General features: G+C 47.1%; 1 protein-coding gene across 1 annotated transcript; it reads left to right on the top strand.

Annotated features, from left to right (window-relative positions):
- Positions 1 to 3,273: 3,273 nt before the first annotated feature.
- Positions 3,274 to 16,358, top strand: LOC123098078 (zinc finger BED domain-containing protein RICESLEEPER 2). The gene is made up of 4 exons (XM_044519953.1): positions 3,274 to 3,490; positions 4,884 to 5,183; positions 11,575 to 13,682; positions 15,952 to 16,358. The coding sequence occupies exons 2-3, from the start codon at positions 4,886 to 4,888 to the stop codon at positions 13,677 to 13,679; spliced, it is 2,403 nt and encodes an 800-aa protein (XP_044375888.1). The 5' UTR covers positions 3,274 to 3,490; positions 4,884 to 4,885; the 3' UTR covers positions 13,680 to 13,682; positions 15,952 to 16,358.
- The last annotated feature ends 5,362 nt before the right edge of the window (positions 16,359 to 21,720 follow it).

Here is a 21,720-nt window from a genome sequence, read left to right as displayed (position 1 = left end):
TTAGATTAATTAAACATGATTAATTAACTTAATTAATTCACTAATTAATTAATTATTAATTTTATTAATTCATTTTTATTATATTTTCTTTTAATTTCGTTTACAGGGGCTAGGCCCCACGGTTCAGTGGCACATGAGGCCAATCGGACGGCGATTATGCGGGCGCGGGCGCCGGACTGGAGGCGGATCCGGGCGCGGGCGCCAGGCACAACCACGGAGTGACCGGCGGCGGCTGTGGACGAGCCGGGCGCGGGTGGGGGGTTGGCCGCAGGCGGCCGTGGGCGAGCGGTGCGAGCAGGGCCGCGGTGGGACGTCGAGCACGCAGCAGGGCAAGCTAGGCAGTGGGCATGGGCACGGCGGAGCGATGCGAAGGCGGGCGTGCGCGGGGGAGGCGGTGGGCGCGGGCGCTGGAGGCCCGGTCAGAGGCGGTGGTGCGCGCGCGGGAGGGGGGGGCTCGCCAGAGCCGCCGGGAGCAGCAGCGGGTGGCCGGGCACGGTGAGGCGCCGGCGGCCAGGGCTAGCAGCAGAGCAGCAGCGATGAGGCGACGGGCGGGCGCACGCGAGCGAGACGCGGCCCCGGGCGCGCGCATGCGTGTGCCTGAGGCGCAGGGGCGTGGCCAGGCTGGGAGCGAGCGCTAGGAGGCGGGCAAGCGCGGGGGCATGCGCGGGCGGCTGCGGAGGCGGGCGGTGCGGGCGTGGTCCGGACGCGGGCGCGCGTGCGAAGGAGCGGCCATGGGTTCGTCGGGGTCGTGGTGAGCGCGGGATGTGGGGGAAAGAGGAGGCCCGGGGGGCCTCACCAGCGGCTGCAGGGGATCGGGGCGGCGAGGCTCGATGGAGCCGTCGAGGGGGAGACGAGGACGGGGCGACGATCCGACGAAGAGGCGAGGTGGTCGAGGCGAAGAGGCTCCGGCGAGGTGGCGATGGCGACGGGAGACGGCGTCGATGTCCAGGGGTGGCGAGGCGTGGCGTCGAGGGAGGGGGGTCGTCCCCGATCCAGATCCGATCGGGAGGGGGAAGAGGGAGTGGCGACGGGGTGTGCGCGAGAGTGTGCGGTCGGGGTGGTTAGGGTTTCCCCCCTGGTGGGGTTATGGAGCGGGGGTTGGGCCGGTTGGTGGCTTGGCCGGCTGGGCCGTCTGGCCCAGTTGGCCAAGGGGGGTCCTTTCTTCTTTCTTTTATTTTTGTTTTATTTTCCCTTTGTTTCTTTTTAGTTTTCTTTTAATTTTAGTTTTAGTAAAAATACTAAAGTGGCACCCAAATAGATGTTACAATTTATGCCACAGCCACAAACAACTTAACACATTTTAGAAAGTAGTTTGTATTTGTTTATTAATTTATGAGCATTTAATTAATAGTTTTACCACTATTTTATTTATTATAGTGCATTTAACTACTTTATAAAAGTGTGATTTCTCCACCAATATTTATTATGAATTAGTTGCTACATTTAGAAATTTTAATTTTTGACTTTTGAAAAACTTTTCTAGTTTGACTTTATTTTAAATTTGAATTTGAACGAGTTTTGAATCATCGCGAGATTATCAACAGTAATCGTGGTGACGTGGAAACATTAGTAGAGGGTTACTGTAGCTTAATTATCCGGGCGTCACATCGATATAATTTTTTACATGATGATATTTTCCAACAAAACTATCGGAGTTGGCAAGGCAGGGCCGGAATGTGGGGCTTGCATTCTTTAGAAAGTATCTTTTTTTTAAGAAAAGGCCATCATGGCTAGCTTTATTAAATTAAGAAACACTTACATCGTTTGCAAGAAATACAATTAAGCAACTAGGGGGTTCATCACCCCAAACACAAGAAATGTTATTATGAAAACTAAAGCTAGCTAGCTCACGGGCCACACCGTTGGTATCTTTGGGACAATGTTTGAAATCAATGGTTACAATTTGAACTAACGTATCTATAGAATCTGCATATATCGCTGCTGCAAGAAAGTATCATATCTTCTTTCCCTAGGGAGAAAGCAAAACCCCAAAAGGAGTGGAGGTCCGATCTCTCACCCATTTGGTAACTTCACCTTACTAGGCACTGGAGCAGTGATTAAGATCTCAAGTCAATCCCCTGATTTTCAAGGAAAATGAAAACTCCATACAACGTTGGTGAAGTGCCAAATTGCCCTTGGCATCTTTTTGTAATGTTTGAAGTTGCTTCAACATAAGGGCGGTGGCAGACCAAGAACCGTAGCATTTGGGGTGTCAAACAACGATATGATCTAAATATCATCATAATCCTAGGGACTACTCCTAAAATGGCATTTTGTTATTAGAAATTAGTGTATAGTGTGTAATATAAACTAGATTAAACTTTTACAGGGGGTGCCCTGGCACCCATGACACCTCCTAGATCTGCCATGCATTAGGCCATGTGCTTGAGATTCACATGGACACCATTGCATAAGAAAACATTACAGTGAAGATGGGTGTGAGGGACACTTTAAAAATATCCCCCATCACCACCCCTTCATTGGAATTACCATGAGAGAGCTCTTGCTCTTTGACATTGAATTTGAATTAGAGAGAGTGGTGGAGCAAGGATGGTACCATGGAAATAAAAAGAGGGAAAAGTGATTATATAGAGAGAGACGTGTTGTTGCTACAAATACACAAGGAGATGGGCTGATGAAGAAAGCAAGAGAATATGAGCAAACAAAGAGATAACAACTTTAGGGAGTCTATCCTTTACATGATATGAGAAAACAAACAAAAAACTCTATAATGAAAACAAGAGATAGACTGTTGATTTGTAGTGGTGATTTTATCCGGTTTATCCTGATTAACAAGATAACATTCTTCTTAATTTTTTTAAAGCAACATTTTTTGAAGTACAACCTCTGTAAATGTATGATGTTTTTGCAGTTTAATTCTTAATGTAGCATGTTACATAGGGAGTAGAAAGCAATAATTTCTTAAGTAAAATTCATAGAGGAAGCTTTTGCCCCGTTTAAAAAGAAACAGGATGCTAAATTTCAGTCGATTGAATTTTAACGAAGTCTCAGTCGATATTATATTCGCAAAGTCGTTTTCTTTTAGTTTTTTCTTCCTTTTTTATATGTTGTGTCATTTGACTGAGACTTAAGTCAATTGAGATCTAGCCACACCTTAAAAAAAAACCTTCTTTTAGAGACGGCATACGTTCATTATCCGAACAGTGGATGCGAGCTACTTCTTTTTTAGGGCTCGATGCGAGTTTATTTATTATTATTTTTTTGTGGTGAGGACGCGAGCTAGCTTTAACCCCAAACCTGGGTCCAGTGGATACATGGGCCCTGAACCTAAGCAAACCCATATCTGGAAGTTGGGTCGGGCCTGGAGCTCGCCCTAACCCTACCCGGATCCCTCTCCGCACCGGCGCCGCTGCCGCTGCGGCCGCATCGCCGACTTCGATCTCCAGAGCCCCCGATTCTGCCCTTATTTGGATTTCCTCACTTGGTCTGCGTTCTCATCTCCGACGGAATTTGAGCTTGCAGGGAGCAGGTAAGCGACGCGATCCCAGTACCCTTTGTTTCCAGTTCCGAATTCCTTAGATGTCGGCTCTGTTTGCTGCTATGGATGTGTGCTAGTCCTTGTCGACATGTTCCGTTGCTCTGAATTTTTGCTTCTAGTAAGAGAGTTGGGGTATAAGTGGGTGTTAGTTTCAGGGGAAACCGTACCAAATTAAGTGTGGAACTGTTAGCAAGCTCGAACCAAAAGTTCATGGTGATCTACTTGCCATCCTTTTTTTTTCCTGAATACGCAGCGGCGCAGCGCGTCATTTCGTCGAGAAGAAAGCGCGAGCGACCAGACTTACAATGAGCACTTCACCCGCCAATCCAGATTCTGACTGAGGTTGTGGTTGTACCATAGATCGGCTCGCGTTCGGGACTGGCGCAGTGTTTAGTATTTTGGCTGCCAAATTTAGTGACGAAACCAAGCATACTGGCGCAGTGTTTAGTATTTTTGGCTTCATGACAGCTGGCATACACGTCCAGAACATCGACTCCAGGGCTACACCACTGTGCCTAGAGGAGTCGTCTAGTGGACGGCAGAACCCAGCTAGAACTGGGGAGGTGTCGTCCAGTATGCGCCGATAGCAACGTACATCATGCTCCGGAAGTCCACACCTCTGCATAGAGGATCAACATTTCGTTTGCCGCTGCCAAGCGTTGTCGGCAAGAGGATCAACATAGTGAACAGAGGCTTTTGATATCGCCGACTCCGGCCGCAACCAGGCAGGGAAATAGGTGAATTTTTTGTCCTACAGGCCAAAATCCAAAAGCCATAGTTAATCCTAATTAAACACCCCCTAAGTGCACGCCTAGGCACACTTTTTTCTGTCACTTGTTGGCTGTCACTCAGAGAGGTAAGTAGAAATTGCCGGCTGTTGTCGTGTTGAAGTGGGCATCACCTACAGGCCACTGCTGCCGCCACGCTGGAGTGCCACCAGGATGTGCCTGGCAGCGTGGGGACCAGACACACCTGCCAGGGGAAGCTGTGTGGCCGCACTCAGCCATCCACTGAGAGCGTGGGGTCGGATGAGGCGATGCTGCGAGGTGAGGCGAGCAGGGCCGCAGGGGAAGACCCCACCTCTGTGGCTGGCTGGCTGGCAGCGGCCCATGGCTAGGATGCGATGTAGGGGTCGAAGGCCCGGCCTGTAGTGAGGATGTGAGGTAGAGGTCGAAGGCGTGCATCGGTTAGTCATCTGCCTGGCAATGCACCACATCCTTTTATGCTTCTCTGTAAAAAATCATGCTTACAAAAATGTGTACTTTCCTGTGTTCAAAGTTATATCTGTAGGTGATGTTGCTTCTTGTGCTTTATTCCTTATTTATCTACTCTGCAGTTTAATCATATGCTTTGCTAAAAATTGATTGTGTTGTATCAACTGCAGCTATGGAAAACATGGATGAGCATGACAGTGACGCTAATATGCCATTAGGGATAGATTCTGATGGAGCTGCTGCCTCCAGATTCAGGAAGAAGAGGTCTAAGGTGTGGGAAGAGTACAAGCCTATATATATAAATGGAGTGATCCAGAGCGCGGAATGCCACTACTGCCATACTCTCATGAGCTGCAAAGGTGCTGATGGACGTTCCAACGGAACGAGCCATTTATGGCGACATCATAATAATTGTCGAGCAAAAGAGGGATTTGACCTGAGTGAGCTGCATGATACAGACTTCCCTTATGGTATGTTTATGTTGTTTCTTTTATGCGTCATAATGTAGGTAATTGAGTAACCGATGCATGTGTATGCATTGAGGTGTATTATGCTAATCCCAGTTGGTGGAACCACTTTGCATAATATGCTGTATGTAAATTTTGTGTTGTTTTAGGTCTCTTACAGTGCTATGGTATGTCCATTCGGTAGAGCCACTTTTGCATATGTTGCTGTTTGGCTACATGCTTTTGTTAAAGTTGGTGCAAACATAATTTAATATTGCATCCATCTATGAAATATGTAACAAGAGAAGACGGCTATCTCTGTACCTGTACATAGGCAACTATCCATATTCTTAACTAGTTAACTTACAGCAGTTAGTTCAATCTTAATCTGTTTTTCCAAACGAGACACTATGTCTTCCACAGGACCTTACAAAATAAGCAGAACACAACACCGTTAATTACCAGAAACTGAACCTTACTGAATTTTGCCTACAACAACAACAACAACGAAGCCTTTAGTCCGAAACAAGTTGGGGTAGGCTAGAGCTGAAACCTATAAGATCTCGCAATGAACTCATGGTTCTGGGACATGGATAGCTAGCTTCCAAGCACTCCTGTCCATGGCTAGTTCTTTGGTGATATTTTGGTCCTTCAAATCTCTCCTACGGACTCCTCCCATGTCTAATTTGGTCTAGCCCAACCTCTCTTAACATTACAACACGCTTTAGCCGTCTGCTATGCACTGGAGCTTCTCGAGGCGTGCACTGAATATGCCCAAACTATCTCAGACGATGTTGGACAAGCTTCTCTTCAGTCGGTGTTGTCCCAACTCTATCCCGTATATTATCATTCCGGACCCGATCCTTCCTTGTATGGGCACACATCCATCTCAACATGCGCATCTTAGCTACATACACCTAACTGTTGAACATGTCACCTTTTAGTCGATCAACACTCAACGCCATATTGTGGTTTGAATTGCCGTCCTATATAACCCGCCTTTTAGCTTTTGTGGAACTCTCTTGTCACAGAGAACGCAAGCTTGGTGCCACTTCATTCATCCGGCTTTGATTCGATGGATCACATCTTCATCGATATCACCATCCTTCTGCAACATTGACCCCAAGTATCGAAGGTGTCCTTCTGAGGTACCACTTGCCCATCAAGGCTAACCTCCTCGTGCCTATTAGTACTGAAAATGAACCTCATGTACTTGGTTTTAGTTCTACTAAGCCTAAAACCTTTCGATTCCAAGGTTTTTCTCCATACCTCTTTAAGTTTCTATTGACCCCCATCCGACTATCATTGACTAGCACTACATCATCCGCAAAGAGCATACACCATGGGATATCTCCTTGTATATCCCTTGTGACCTCATCCATCACCAAAGCAAAAAGACCGGCCAGAAATTAAACAATCTTCATTGGAACATTACGTGTGCAAAAGTACTCTACAACACTAGCGTAGCTCAACGAGGAGTCTCGAGTCCATTGTGGTGCGCAACATCACGCCCGCCAGCTCGACGAGTGCATGGCGCACATTCACGCTGGCAACAGGCATCAGAGGTCACCAGGATGGGAGGTTGCGGCAGTAGCAGGTCTTCTCGTGCGCGCCCACTTGCATCCATCTTACCGCCATGCTAACCATCGTCTCTGACCGCTCGTGTTGTTCTCGGTACCACTGAACCGTGATGCCTTCAGTCGCCGCCTGCCACATGCCGGAGCTCATCACATCAGGATGAGCGATTGGGGATGGGTCGTCGCAGGGCCGGGGCTCGTCGGCCATGTGCAGGTGCCACGTGAAGAGCAGGGAGAGTGGGGGACGGAGCGCTGCGGCGCCGAGGCTTGTCGGTCATGCGCGGGCGCGACGTTCGAATAGGGAAGCGACGGGGTGGAGGTGGTGCCATGGAGCAGCAACAAGTGATGTGTCATTGATATTTGGTTGCCATGTCATCATGTAGGGAGAGACAAAATGAATTGATTGAGGAGGCAAGGGGGAGATTAAGGAAGGAGGTGCATATGACAGGTGGGCCCATGTAGTAAGTGAGAGTAGATTTTTTTTAGACTGGGATTACCTCTTTCCTATTACACCAAACAAGATTTCACTGTCATAGGGTAGGGATTGACTAGGATTGATAAATACAGGGTGCTAATTTCAGTGATTAAAAGTTCAAGGTTCGATTCCAACTACGCGTACAAAATCAAGGTTTAAAATAGACTTTTCTCCCTACCACATGACATTTTGCGGTATCTTATCTTAGGCCTTCTCCAAGTCAATGAGCACCATATGCAGGTCCTTTTGCTCCCTGTATCTCTCGGTAAGTTTTCGTACCAAGAAAATGGCTTCCATGATCGACCTCCTAGACATGAAACCAAACTGATTTTTGGTCACGACTGTCATTCTTCTTAAGCGGTGCTCAATGACTCCTATAGCTTCATTGTATGGCTCATCAGCTTAATTCCACAGTAATTAGTACAACTTTGAATATCCCCCTTGTTCTTGAAGATTCTTACCAACATACTCTGCCTCCATTCTTTTGGCATCTTGTTTGCCCGAAAAATGAGGTTGAAAAGCTTAGTTAGCCATACTATCGCTGTGTCTATGAGGCCTCTCCACACCTCAATGGGGATACAATCAGGACCCATTGCCCTTCCTCCTTTCATCCTTTTTAAAGCATCGCAGACCTTAGACTCCCGGATTCGCCGCACAAGACGCCTGCTTGTATCATCAAAGGAGTCGTCCAGTTCAATGGTAGAGCTCTCATTCTCTCCATTGAACAACTTGTGGAAGTACTCCCACCATCTATGATTAATCTCCTTGTCCTTTACCAGGAGCTGATCTGCTCTATCCTTGATGCATTTCACTTGGTCGACATCCCTCTCTTGGATCTTGGCCATCTTATAGATGTCCCTTCCTTCGTGTTGGTCCTCATACACCAGTCCCCTTGCTTCACTCACAGCTCGCTTTGCGGCCTTCTTTGCCACCTTGTACTTCTTTATGTTGTCTGCACTCCTATCCAGGTGTAGCCGTTTGAGACAATCTTTCTTCTCCTTACTAGGTATCTTTAGCTACGCTTCTACTTTCCCTGGACACTCCAAACTCTTTTGAAGCCACCTTACAAATACAAATCGCCATCTTCATCCACATATTGCCTGCATCACCTCCTTCCTCCCAAGGGCCCTCCTTAATGACCCTCTCCTTGAAAGCCTGTGCTGCCTCCTTGAGCTTCCACCACTTCGTTCTAGCGACTTTGGCATGCTTATCTTGCTGGCCACGAATCCGAAAGTGGAAGTTAGCCACCACAAGCTTATGCTGAGGGACAAAACTCTCTCCAGGTATCACCTTACAATCTAGGCAAGCATGTCTATCTTCTCTTCTCGACAGGACGAAATCAATCTGGCTAGAGTGTTGACAACTACTAAAAGTCAGTAGACGTGATTCTTCCTTTCTAAAGAGGGTGTTAGTTTCGATCATATCGTAGGCTAGAGCAAAGCTTAGGACATCTTGTCCTTCTTGATTCCTGATGCGATAGCCAAAGCCCTCATGCACCCCTTCAAAACTTGTGTTAGATGTACCCACGTGGCCACTGAGATCTCCTATGAAGAGCTTGTCGCCAATAAGTACACTCCTAACCATGTCCTCCAGACCTTCCCAGCACTCCATCTTGGTGTTCTCATTGCGGCCTACTTGCGGGGGCCGATAACATTGAGAATTAAGTCCCCAACTACCAGCTTGACCAGGATAATCCGGTCCCCAATCATGGAGTTCTCATTGTGGCCTACTTGTGGGGTATACGCGCTGATAACTTTGAGAACCAAGTCCCCAACTACTAGCTTGACCAGGATAATCCGGTCCCCATGCCTCTTGACGTCTACCACCCCATACTTGAGACTCTTGTTGATCAAGATGCCTACTCCATTTCTGTTTGCAGTTGTCTGCGTGTACCACAGCTTGAAGCCAGTGTCCTCCCACCTCCATCGCCTTATGTGCTCTTCATTTGGTTTCTTGGACGCAACGGATATTAACACCTCTCCTCTTCGATGTATCAACTAGCTCCTGTAGTTTAGCTGCCAGGGACCCTACGTTCCAGCTAAGCGGGTCCTCCTAGGCTCAGCTAGCTTCCTTACCCTTCGCACTCGTTGAGTCAAATGCGAAGACCCTTGCTCATTTTTCACTGCACCCGGGCGTCGATGCAGCGCGCCACTAAGGATGCGACGACCTGATCCTTGCTCACTTGTCACTGTATCTAGATCAACATACGGCACCACCAAGGGGGTGACGGCCTGGCCCTTGCTCATTTGACACCACACCGGGTGGAATATATATGGCGCATCGCTAAGAAGGCTACACCCCAATGATGTTCTTTTGGTTTCATCTCCATAAGAGTGGCTGAGTTTTGACGTTGGCTCGCCAAGCCTATCACACCCCTCCTCCTTCACCCGGGCTTGGGACCGGCTATGTCGAGACAACATAGGCGGAGTTCTTATTGATTTTAGCCTATTTATAAAAATTTGGATACTGTATGCGTTTGGTTAATTTGGGTAATATGGTCTGGAAGAGCACGACGCTGCTAGATGAGCTGGACCTGTTCGGTTAGTTCGGCAGAACAAATCCTCTTCAGTTTTGTACCGATGTAACCAAACTTTCAGTGGTTCATGATCTATGCGCAAAACGTGTGAAGTTTTTGTATCAGAAGGAGAACACCGAGAAGGCTCAAAAGTTTACAAGGGTAAATTGACAAAACAAGAGCAACCAAAAGGGAAAAGCTCTAAACTAATCATGTCCAAAAGCTAACAAAACCAAGGAAGAATGCCAAGACAAAGCCAAAACCCTACAGCTATCAGATGCACAGTCCTAGATGGCAGCCATGCATTAAGCAATCAAGCTTCTAATACATTAGTGATATTAATTAAGGGGTATGTTAATAATATCTCAGTTCAACGACTGATGGCATACTTCAAGCAGTCATGTTGATTCTACCAGTCAGTTGTCCTTCTTGCTGCACTTGCTAACTTAATGAGAAAATTGAATACATGGTTACATTCAGGATACCCGGCACACTGTTCATCTGCTAGATCAGTGATTACAGGTTACAAATTCGGATTTTGTTTGGCAAGTTACAATTAAATTATAAATAAGATTCTTTACACGACTATACATAAGATCTACAAAGCACGGACACGGCATAAACAGCTATATCGGCATCCTAGTATGGGTGGACACGGCGATACGCGTATCCTGTAGTATCCCATCTTTTCCGAATTAAAAAAAAACTAAATAGGGATATGCTGTGGACACGGTGGGGCCTCTGGAGGCCAGTAACGGCCCTATACAAACCCTATTATTGGCAGGTTTGCACGCATGAGCGCCACAAAAGGGACGAGCTGCTCCAGGCTCCAGCGACTCCGCCACTGCCGCTGTTTTCTCCAAGACCAGCAGCCTCTCCTCCCGACGGCAACCATGCTCAAGTAGGTAACCTCGATCTCTTCATCTCTTTGTGACTCATTTTTTTGCTGTTGAGCTGCTGCTGCTAGCTTCCCCATGCGGCCATGCTGTTGCTGCTTGGGTTTTTGATTAGCTGCATGCTGTTGTGCTGCTTGAATGCTTTTGGTTGGGTTCTTTTCTTCGTGCTGCTGTTGAGCGTTGATTGTCATTGCTGCTTGCTGTTAGGGAGCATGGCATCTGGGAGCGCCGCCGCCGGTAGCCAATCGTCCGTGGGTGAGAGTGTAGAGCTCCTATTTATCATGTTATTAGTGGACTGTGTTATGCTGTCATGTTGTGTCTACTGTCTAGTGTGTACTACGGTTTATTTTTGTAATACCGCGTCACGTTGGGAGCTTGAGATTGCCAAACCATACTGCACTTGGGAGCCAAGTACATTGGACATTTGGAAAGCAAATGTCTTTACTGTTTTCATGTTCTGTACCACTTAAGATTATGTCTTCTTAAGTTTCTAATACTAGCATTTGATGTATTTTGCAAGTTGCAATGACATGGGCCTGGAGGATCAATTAATTCAATCATTGAGCACTTGAAAAAGGAGACAGCAAATGGGGCAGTATTCTGATCTCATCTCAGTTTCTCATTATTATTTTTGTCTTTAACTCCTTATTACATGGTGTATTTTTAATTTATATATTCTCGTATTCCGGTGTGGCTGTTTTTGGAAAATGCCGTATCCCGTGTCCCCGTATGCGTATCGCCGTGTCCGTGTCCTCATATCCGTGCTTTTTAGCATAAGATTTGGATCTTTATTATCATTAGGTATGGGCAATGTGTTGTGCTTTACTTTAGAGATTTTGTTGTTTACCACTTTACTGTAAATTAAGGGTGCAAGCAGCAGCTTTATTATAAGTTATATCTTTAATCTTAAAGGTATATTCTGACTAACTTATGCGTGCTTCATGCATAGTAGGTGTGAATGACATTGATCCACTGAACCAGATTCTTCCAGAGCCACTTGATGACATGAACTTGGTAAATCATAGTGAGAACGACAGATTGAGATCGAAGGTATGGATGGACTTTACACCTGTCTATGTTGAGGGGAGAATCCATGGTGCTGACTGTGTCCATTGCCACACACGACTTAGTGCAGAAAAAAGTACAGGCGATTTAAACCAACACACTCAGACTTGTTCAGCACGGGCTGGAACTAGTGTAAATCATCAGAAAGGTGGGCTTTTTTCGTCCAGTGTACCAATTTTTAAATCTAGGGTGAAGGATGAACTTTTACCTGCCTTGACAAATGGTAAAGTTCAGATTGCAGAATATGCTAGCAGGTTCCACTTGGGTTATAATTCTGGTGACAGAACTTGTCAAAATCAGCACATTCTGGCTTTACCAGCAGACAACATGACCCCAATGGAACAAGATAAGTCGTCTGCTCGTACTCCAGATATCAAGATCAGGAAATTTGATCAAGAAGCATCTTATCAAGAGCTAACTAGGATGATAATAATGCATGACTATCCCCTGTCAATTGTGGAGCATGAAGAAATGAAAAGATTTGCGAAGGGCCTTAACCCTGTGTTTAACATGGCTTCGAGCCTAGATATAGAAGAATATTCAACTCTGCTGTTTCAGAAAGAGAAGTCTGACCTTAAGGAGAAAATTGCACTTTCGTCACGGCGAGTTTCGTTATCAGCAAGTGTGTGGGTCCCTCATGGAGCTGAGCCCACAATAAAGTACCTGTGTTTGACCGCGCATTTTATTGATTCTGAATGGAAGCTTCAAAGGAGAATAATCAAGTTTGGTGTGCTTTGGTCCTCACCTTCTGATTTGGAAAGGATGATACACTGTAAGGAGGCTTGTGTGCTAGAATCTGAGGTTGGGGCGTATAATGTCATATGGGAAGCTATAAGAGAGTGGAATCTTGACAGGAAGCTTTTCTGCTTGACATCTGTAAGCGAAATAAGAAACAGCGGAAGTATCTCAAAGCTGAAGGACATGCTTATACAGAGGAACTGTCTTCCTATTAGAGGTGAGCTATACAATATTGCTTGTGTGGATGATATGCTTGACAGCGTTCTTTCGAAAGGGCAACCATTGCTTTACCGTGTCGGTGATCTGCTAGAGAGATTTATTCAAGCATGTGCATCTTCATCGCTGACTCAGCAGCAGCTTTTGGAAGTTGCTAATGATGTTGGTATGAAGTGCCCCCATGAAGATGCAAAATGGTGGCATAAAATTTACTTTAGACTTGAGGTGCTTTTGCATTTCAAGAAGTTACTTCCCTCTGAAGAATTTGTATCTGTGGAAGAAATGAAAATTGTTGAGCCTATCTATAAGATTTTGAGGGTTTTCTATCGAGTCGTTGAAGTAATGTCTGGGCCTGTTTGCCTGACAGCAAATATGTACTTCCATGAAGTATGGAAAGTTAGGACGATTTTGCAAGAAGAAGCATGTACTGAACACTCCGACGTTGCTAGCATGATTAGAGAGATGCAGGAAGCATTCAATGAATATTGGGCAAAGTCGTACTTGTGGTTGTCAGTGCCTGTTGTTCTTGATCCGAGATTCAAAATTACTTTTATCGAGTTCCGTCTTAAACGAGCTTTTGGCACTGATGCAACAAAGTATGTAAATGATGTAGCTGAAATAGTGAGGGAATTGTTTCATGAATATTGCACCCCTGTGGATCAGCCGAATGTTAAGACTTCAAATTGCGAAGTTCACAATGTTGAAATAGATGGATTTGACAGTGATTTATTGGAAGATTGGGATCAGCATCTTACTGCACAGACAAGGAGTCAACTATTGTCGGAGCTTGACAGCTATCTTGAAGATGGTCTTCTTCCACGGAAGGATGATTTTGATATTCTAAACTGGTGGATGAGTCATTCTTCAAAGTATCCAACCCTCTCAAAAATGGTGCAGGATGTCTTGGCAATGCCATCATCAGCTGTTCACTGCCAGGCAGCATTCAGCAGTGAGGGCCCAGTAATTCATAAGCAATGGAGCACATTAAACATCAAGACAATTGAAGCACTTGTGTGTACCCGAGATTGGATTAGCTAGGTGGTAAGTTCTGCACTTTGGTTGTTCTATTTACATACTTGCTGGCTTCGTTGAGACCCTAAAAAGAAGCATGCGCAATCTTATTAGACCACAGCTTAATTTTGCATCTTGACTCGTAAGAGAAACATCAGACAGACTTTTAGAAGTCTCATATATTGGTTCCATTTTCTATTAATAGAAATTATGCTTACAGTATCTACCATAACACGGCAACATCAGCAACAGAACACCACCTCAAAAACAAAAGACCCACAGGAGTAACTAAGAGACGGGAAGGAAAAACTACTGCAGCGGCGAAGCAATGCAAACTGGAGAAAACAACGCCCAATCCTTGTGCCTTCATGAGCCTGTTAGTCAGAGTCCATGGCGTCCAGCTCTTCCCTGCACAAAACACTTCAGATGTGACGTGTCCCAGCAGCCTTGTGCAGAACTGCAGCTCCTACCATGCAGTCTACTTCACCTTCAGATTGCTCACCAGTTAAGCCAATAACAAACCTGAAACACCACTGTGGTGGGATCACAGGGCCATAAAGATTGAAAACAAGCTGAATTCCCAGCCTTCCAGATACCCCATCACAGCGGCTACCCCAAAATTTAGAAGTTTCTTCATACTCCCCCTTAACCCTCTTAGCCAAACGTTAATATAATGGTTGGCGCTATGGGCTGGGCAGTTTGCTCCAACCACACAGCCGACAACATTCCAAATAAATCTAGCCGGGGGCAGGTGAAGAATAAGTGGTCAATTAACTCGTCACCTCCGCAGAAGGAGTGAAGTGCATCCTATGTCCTTGAACTATTTCAGAGGTGTCACATAGGTCCTCAAACTATGAAAAGTGCCATTAAGGTCCTCGAGGTGCAATAAGTGTGTACATGAGTGACACATCTGAAATAGTTTGAGGACCTATGCGACACCTCTGAAATAGTTCGAGGACATAGATGGCACACATATTGCACTTCGAGAACCTGGATGACTATTTTCATAGCTTGAGGACCTATGTGACACCTCTGAAATAGTTCGAGGACCTAGGATGCACTTCACTCCCGCAGAAGAGACAAGCTTTTGGGCATACACCTCCCCTGTGCAGCAGAACATCTCTGGTAACGATGCTTCTCTTAAGCACTAACCAGAGAAAAGTTTTGACTTGCAGGGGGAATTTGCATTTCCAAAGAGGCCTAAAAGGGACTTCCCAACGTTCTGCATTGCCAAGTAAAAGGATCTAGAGCATGATTGGTTCGATGCCAAAAGTTGGCATGCCAATATTTGGGAAATGCCAAACGTTGGCTAGCGATTGGTTGACTACCAACTTTTCTTGCCAACCTCACAAAAAGTTGCCAACTTTTGGCAGCTTATCATTTGCCAAATGTTGGCTTGCTTATATTGTCAATGCGATCTAGTTGGGGAAAGAGACGTGCAATGGAAGCACTTCCAATCCCCCCATTCACAATATTCCGCAGGTTTGTAGAAAGTGGAAAATAGCCTAGGGAAGGAATCATCAAGGCTGTTATTGCGCAGCCAGATATCCTTCCGAAAGATAGTTTTCCTCCCATCTCCCACCTTAATCCTACATGACCAAAAGAGAGGTTCATTTCCATATTCCCTTGCTCAGCTTAGCTTGCCTACTTGGCACATTCAAGTCGGAGGCCAGGCAATGGCTGTTCTGCTTCCAGCGATTCCTCTGTCTAGTGGCTAGGGGTGTCTGAGTTGTATTCTCCAGGTGTTCCCCTTCTTAGGGCTTGTACAAACTCTTCTTTGTACAAAGCATCGAAAACGCAAGTCTTTCGTTCTTGTGAAACAAACTTCCATGTGCCCTTGCCAAAAATGAGAGTCCCAGGCTTTTAGTGATGACTTGGCCTAGAGAGCAATTGCTTAAATACATTTTGGAGAGAATTTCCTGTCAAGGCCCAGTGTCATTGAATAACTAACATAACCACTCGGTTAGCAAAGAGGTGATAAGCACCCCCACCCTGGTTCTTTGGCATACATACCTTTGGCCAACCACCAAATGATTATTATTTTGGCACATGTTAAGTTGTGGCTAGACTGCACAAGGTATTCCATCTGATCCAAATTGATTGACGCGGCTTTAGTACAACTTTAGCACAAAGTTGTACTAAAGCAGCGTCAATTAATATGGATGGGAGGGAGTACTACTGTTCAAGTAAAATCATCCAGTCGCATACAAGTGCCAATTAGTTTATTAAATCATGCTTCTTAATTCTCTGGTGGTGATGTTTTTCTAACATGAGAGGTTTTCCACCAATAATTTTGCAGGCTCCATGTTATGCTACAGAATGCTCTTCATGGAGAGAAGGCTATGCGTTGTACAAATACCCATTCTTCTTCTAACATTGGAGGATGCTATTGCTAGGACGACTTGCTAACGAACCATTCTATTTCGGTGCCGGACATAGTTTCACAGCGTCTCAAACATTTCTGCATTCCTCTCTCAAACAAATGTACACATCGGCTTGTCGCAGAAGCTTGTTCTTGGGGTGTATCATGCTATGTTGTTCCCTGTGTTTAGATCTGGGGCTCCTGCTCAGACACTCGCGTGCACAGTGCCTATGGTTCGCTCCTGTTTTAACCTAACGAAGATCAGTTGTGTAAATTGTATGGAAGACATTGCTGTACAATTTACTAGTGGCCATTACGTTTGTTGGATATGCCGTGGAAGGTTCTGGTGTGGTGTGAATGAGATGGCTGTTGTCTGGGGCGGACAGCATCGTGTGGAAACTTGAGCCCTCCATAGGATCTCTATATAAAGAGATTCAAATATGTGCCCCGTTATGACGTTATGGAAATTTGGAAAGCTAGAATCCCGGGTAAGGCCTCCTTTGGTTCATAGCGTAGAAAAATCATAAAAATCATATAAAATAAGATGACATGTATCTTAAATTCTATGAATAAAAATAAAACAAAAGATATCCTTCGGTTAAAATCATAGAATCTTTTTCAGTTTTGCTAAAGCACATTTAGATGTGCCATATGTATTGCACATCTAAGTCCTATGCCATTGATCTTACATTGAGATTCGTGTCAATATTTTCTTTTTCTTTTTTCTTTTTCCTCTTTATACTTGATTCACTCATTTAGATGTGTAATAACTAGAGCACATCTAGATGTGCCCTAGACACACCCAGTTTTGCTAAAGCACATCTAGATGTGCCCTAAGTATTGCACATCTAAGTACTATGTCATTGATTTTACGTGAAGATTCGTGCAAACGTTTTCTTTGGTGTTTTTTCTTTTTCTTCCTAGTTTGATTGAGTCACTTAGATGTGCAATAACTATGACACATCTAGATGTGTCCTAGACATACCTAATCTTTTTTATCAGAGTCTAGACTAATGTTTATTTTTCTATGAAGTGTGAAATATAAGAAAAGTCCCTCCATAGAAATATGATTAGATTTGTAGGAACCAAAGGATGCCAAAGGAATTTTTTCTATAGATATTCTATCCTATAGAATTCCTACAAAATTCCTTATACCAAAGGAGGCCTAACCAAAATTTCTTATGGCAAGTCGCTAGGAACAAGTGTGGTCAAGATGAAACTTGCAACCATATTCTTTGTCGGTGTATCGTTGTGAGTCAAGCAAAAAAAAAGTTGTATTGTTATGAGGTTCATCTGAGTGTTATCCAAGAGGCAACGGGTTGTGCCCAGAACCCGGTGGGTTTCAGCGAACTTCAACATCTCACTGCGGGGACCCAGGGCAAGAATAGGAGGCTTGTGTGGTTCGGCGTTGTGACGGCTGCTTGGTCACTTCGGACCTCACGCAAAATAGCTCTTGTAGAGGGGCGTATATTCAAGCAACTGGATGATCTTGTTTATAAACTTGTTGTGGATGATCTTGTTTATAAACTTGTTGTGGATGATGTTGTGATATTGCAGCCGTGGAGACCTCTAAGGAGACGACAAGGCGTACAACTACCTGATCAGCTTATCGCCAATCTGCGGGTGAAAAGCCACAACCTTCGTATTGCTTCACGGTAGGGCAACAACTGATAGGGGAGCCATCTGTGTAGCATCGCCCGGCAAGGTTTCATGGTTATATCTAGCCCTCATAGTGACTTGTTAGGGTTCACTTTGTGTTTGCATGCGCCGTGTCGCTATGTCAAGCCTTGTTCGGTACTGTATCAGACTTATTTATTTTTTGCTAGACTATTTGTTGTAAACCCTAAACCTTAAGGGCCTCATCCTAAGGCTAGGCAATCGTCTCTTCTCTAAAAAAAGATGAGAATTCTTTTTTTTAGGAGAAATGAGGAAGTCTCGCGGACAACAGCCACACCTAGACAACAACACCTTGATGACAGCTGCACCAATCGGATCTTGTTTATAAACTTCTTGGTGAATCATGGGTTAAGTGGGACATGTGAGGATGTTACAGGGCCCAGTGCGACATCATTCACGTCATGGCGGACATTGGTGAAGAGGCTGGAATAATGGAGGTATGTGTAGTTTAGGGGGCCCCCCCCCCCCCCCCCCACATCGGAAATATGATGACGACATGGCTATCATGGATACGACTAAATTTTGTGCATATATGTATATTTGTGAGGTGATTTTTAATAAAATTATGCAATAATTTATTTATGTTATACAGGACAAAAATATTTCACCTATTATTTCAGGCGGCCACTTCGGTAGTTTCCTAGAGGAATGATGACTTCGTCTGCTCCCTCTACGACCGGGTGTCTAGGACGGTGATCTACACTTGCTGGGATATATGAAAGAAACGGAACATAAGGGTATTTGATTGGGAAACACTCCCAACTAATGGAGTTTTCCACCTCCATCAAACAAGATGTGCTACTGCCTACAACTTCCATGCACTGGATCTCAGACTACGAGAATGATCCACCACAGGAACCGGACTATTTTTTTTCTTTTATATCTTTGTTTTGTTGGTTCAGGCCACCTTTGACTGAACCTTGTAACACAACATTACCCCTCTTAATATATCGGCAGAACACTGCCAATTTTTCTAATAGCAATGAAATAAGCCGGCACTGTATAACATGCAGCTAGCTTGCTGTTCTGGCATTTTCCACTTTTTAAGTATTTCTTTCTCTATATCTGCAAGTTGGGTTGTCGATCTATCCTGGAGTGGATTTTGTGCTACAGCCTCTAAAAGTAACAGGTCCAGGAAATAACTTGTTATGATCGGCATATTAGGGGAGCTGTGGCCCAAATTATCTTATCGTTATTAGGGGCTTAGCCCAATTATCTTATCGGTATTAGGGTTATTTGTTTAGGAGTCAAGTAAACCTCTCTATATAAGGAGAGGAGATGTATCAATCTAATCAAGCAAGAAGCAATCAATATTTGCTCGGCTTCCCTTAGAGAGCCGGGAGACCTAACCCTAGCCGCCTCTTGCGCCGCTGCCGCCTCTTCTCCACCACACAAGGACGGCGCCCAGCCGCCGGCCGCCGCGTCCTCGACCTCGTCTTTCTCCATCTTTCCCCTACAATCTCTGTCCTAGAACCGGCAGAACCCTAACTCCTAACACCTTGGTATCAGGTAGCTCAGTTCCAATCATGTCTTCGCCGCCGCCCATCCCGTCGCTTCCGCTGCCGACCGTCACCACCACGCCGCTGGCCTTCTCCACCGCGCCGCTGCCCTCCCCGTCCGCGCCGCTGCTCGCATCCTCCGGCGCCGCCACCACCCAGATGACGGCGCCCTCCACCACACCACCGGCCGCCGTCTACTCCCCGGCGGAGATCATCGGGGTCCTCAACGATCTCGTCACCGCCGTCCAGGGATACGGCTATACCTAGCCGGCCCCTACGGGCCGCCGGCCGCCGCGACCGGGCCAGCCGCCCTGCCGTGGTATTTGGCACCTGCGGCGTCGACCGGGCCTCTACACCACCATTGGCCGCTTCAGTCGCTGCGCCCCAATGGCCGCAGTGGCCGGCGCCGGCCCTCGCCGCGTCACCCATGCCACCCGGGTCCTCGCCGCCACCACCCTGGCAGCCGCCGCACCCTGGGGCCACTGCAACGCTGGTCGGGCCGCTGCAGCCCTCGCTGCAGCTACAGCCAGCCCCCGCCCCGATCTGGCCACAATGGCCGGCCGCGGCCATCGCCGCACCCGCCGCCTCCGCCGCCTCCGCCGTTTCCAGGCAGCAGCAGCTGCCGCTGCCGGCGCCTCCGCCGCCCAGCACCGAGCTGACTACAACCGCGCCGGCGGCGTGCCGATTCAGCAAGTGCGGTTCCCACCCTCGCCGTCCCAGCTTCCGGCCTGGTTGGCCGGGACGTCACTGCCGCCAGTCTACACCATGGCTGCGGACCAGCCGGCGCCCTCCCTGTCGTACGACAGGCCCTTCGGCTCCGCGGGTTTCCACGCTGGCTTCGATGGGCCACCACTTTTCTGCGGACCACCTGTGCACACGGACCAATGCCATCCTCTTCGCTGCTCCGTACCGCCGAGCCGTACACTCATGGCGGTCATGCTCAGACACCGCCGCGCTTCACCAAGCTCGCCTTCGCCACCTATGACGGCGCCGAGGACCCCCTCAACTGGCTCAACCAGTGCGAGCAGTTCTTCCGGGGGCAACGGACGCTCGCGTCGGACTGCACCTGGCTCACCTCTTATCACCTCCGCGGCGCCGCACAGATGTGGTACTACGCCCTCGAGCAGGACGAGGGCGGCATGCCCCCATGGGAGCGTTTTCGCGAGTTCTGCCTCCTTCGATTCGGACTACCGATACGTGGGAGCCGGCTGGCGGAGTTGGGCCGCCTTCCCTTCACCTCTACGGTGCAGAACTACACCGACCGCTTTCAGGCCTTGGCGTGCCATGCGTCCGGCGTGATGGCTCACCAGCAGGCCGAACTCCTCGTCGGCGGTCTGCTAGATCATATCCGTGTGGACGTCGAGCTGCAGGGACCCCAGGACCTCCAGACGGCCATGTACTACGCCCACGCGTTTGAGCGCCGCGCGGTGGCCATCCAGCAGGCATCACCGTCCCGGGCTGCTGGGCCGCCACCCTGGCCGGATGTTCCCGTGCGTAGGGTCGGCCTGCTCAGGCTTCCGCGGCACCCCTTGCCGCGACCGCGGCGCGCCCGTTCCGCCGGCTCACCTCGGCCAAGCTACTCGAGCGTCGCCGCCAAGGGTTGTGCTTCAACTGCGACGAGACCTACATGCCCGGCCACGTCTGCCCCGACTCTTCTACCTGGAGGCTGCAGACTACATTGAGGAGGACGCCGTCGCCGCCGGGCTCGGAGACCTGGCCGCCCCAGCTGTCGCGGAGGTGTTTGACGCTGGTTGATCACCTCGAGGAGTTCAGCAAGCGCTTCCCCGCCTTACAGCTCGAGGACGAGCTGTTTGTGCAGGCGAGGAGAAGTGTTATGACCGGCATATTAGGTGGTCTGTGGCCCAAGTTATCTTATCGTTATTAGGGGCTTAGCCCAATTATCTTATCGTTATTAGGGTCGTTTGCTTAGGAGTCAAGTAAACCTCTCTATATAAGGAGAGGAGATGTATCAATCTAATCAAGCAAGAAGCAATCAGTATTTGCTCGGCTTCCCTTAGGGAGCCGGGAGACCTAACCCTAGCCGCCTCTTGTGCCGCCGCCGCCTCTTCTCCACCACGCAAGGACGGCGCCCAGCCGCCGTGCCCTCGACCTCGTCTTCCTCCATCTTTCCCCTACAATCTCCGCCCTAAAACCGGCAGAACCCTAACTCCTAACATAACTTCTCTCCTATCTAAATGTTTTGTTGAACCCCCGGATTGACCATATATATTGCATGCTATCGATCCACAATGGATTTTCTTCCATTGTTTTCAGTAATCAAGATGCCACAATGGGCTCCAAAAAAACTTTGATTTTCCTGCCTATGATGTCCATTCAGTTGTTTGGATGCATATTATGCTCAATACATTTATATTACAATCATTACAATATGTCTCAAAGAAGCCGACAAAAAATTTCACTACAACACGCGGGGCATTTTCTAGTTTTACAAGTGCACATGACATAGCACTATTAACATCCATGAATTATTCCTCAAAAAATACATCCATGAATTATTTCATATTTTTCA

The sequence above is a fragment of the Triticum aestivum genome, chromosome 4D, assembly GCF_018294505.1.
Source record: "Triticum aestivum cultivar Chinese Spring chromosome 4D, IWGSC CS RefSeq v2.1, whole genome shotgun sequence".
Lineage (NCBI taxonomy): Eukaryota > Viridiplantae > Streptophyta > Magnoliopsida > Poales > Poaceae > Triticum > Triticum aestivum.
The sequence above is the reverse complement of the archived record's forward strand: the minus strand, read 5'-3'. Positions and strand labels throughout refer to the sequence as shown.

Bases quoted from the DNA above. Each gene is read 5' to 3' on its own strand.
- LOC123098078 (XM_044519953.1), top strand. From the start codon at position 4,886: ATGGAAAACATGGATGAGCATGACAGTGACGCTAATATGCCATTAGGG. The intron at 5,184-11,574 runs GTATGTTTATGT...CATGCATAGTAG, and splicing joins TGATACAGACTTCCCTTATG to GTGTGAATGACATTGATCCA.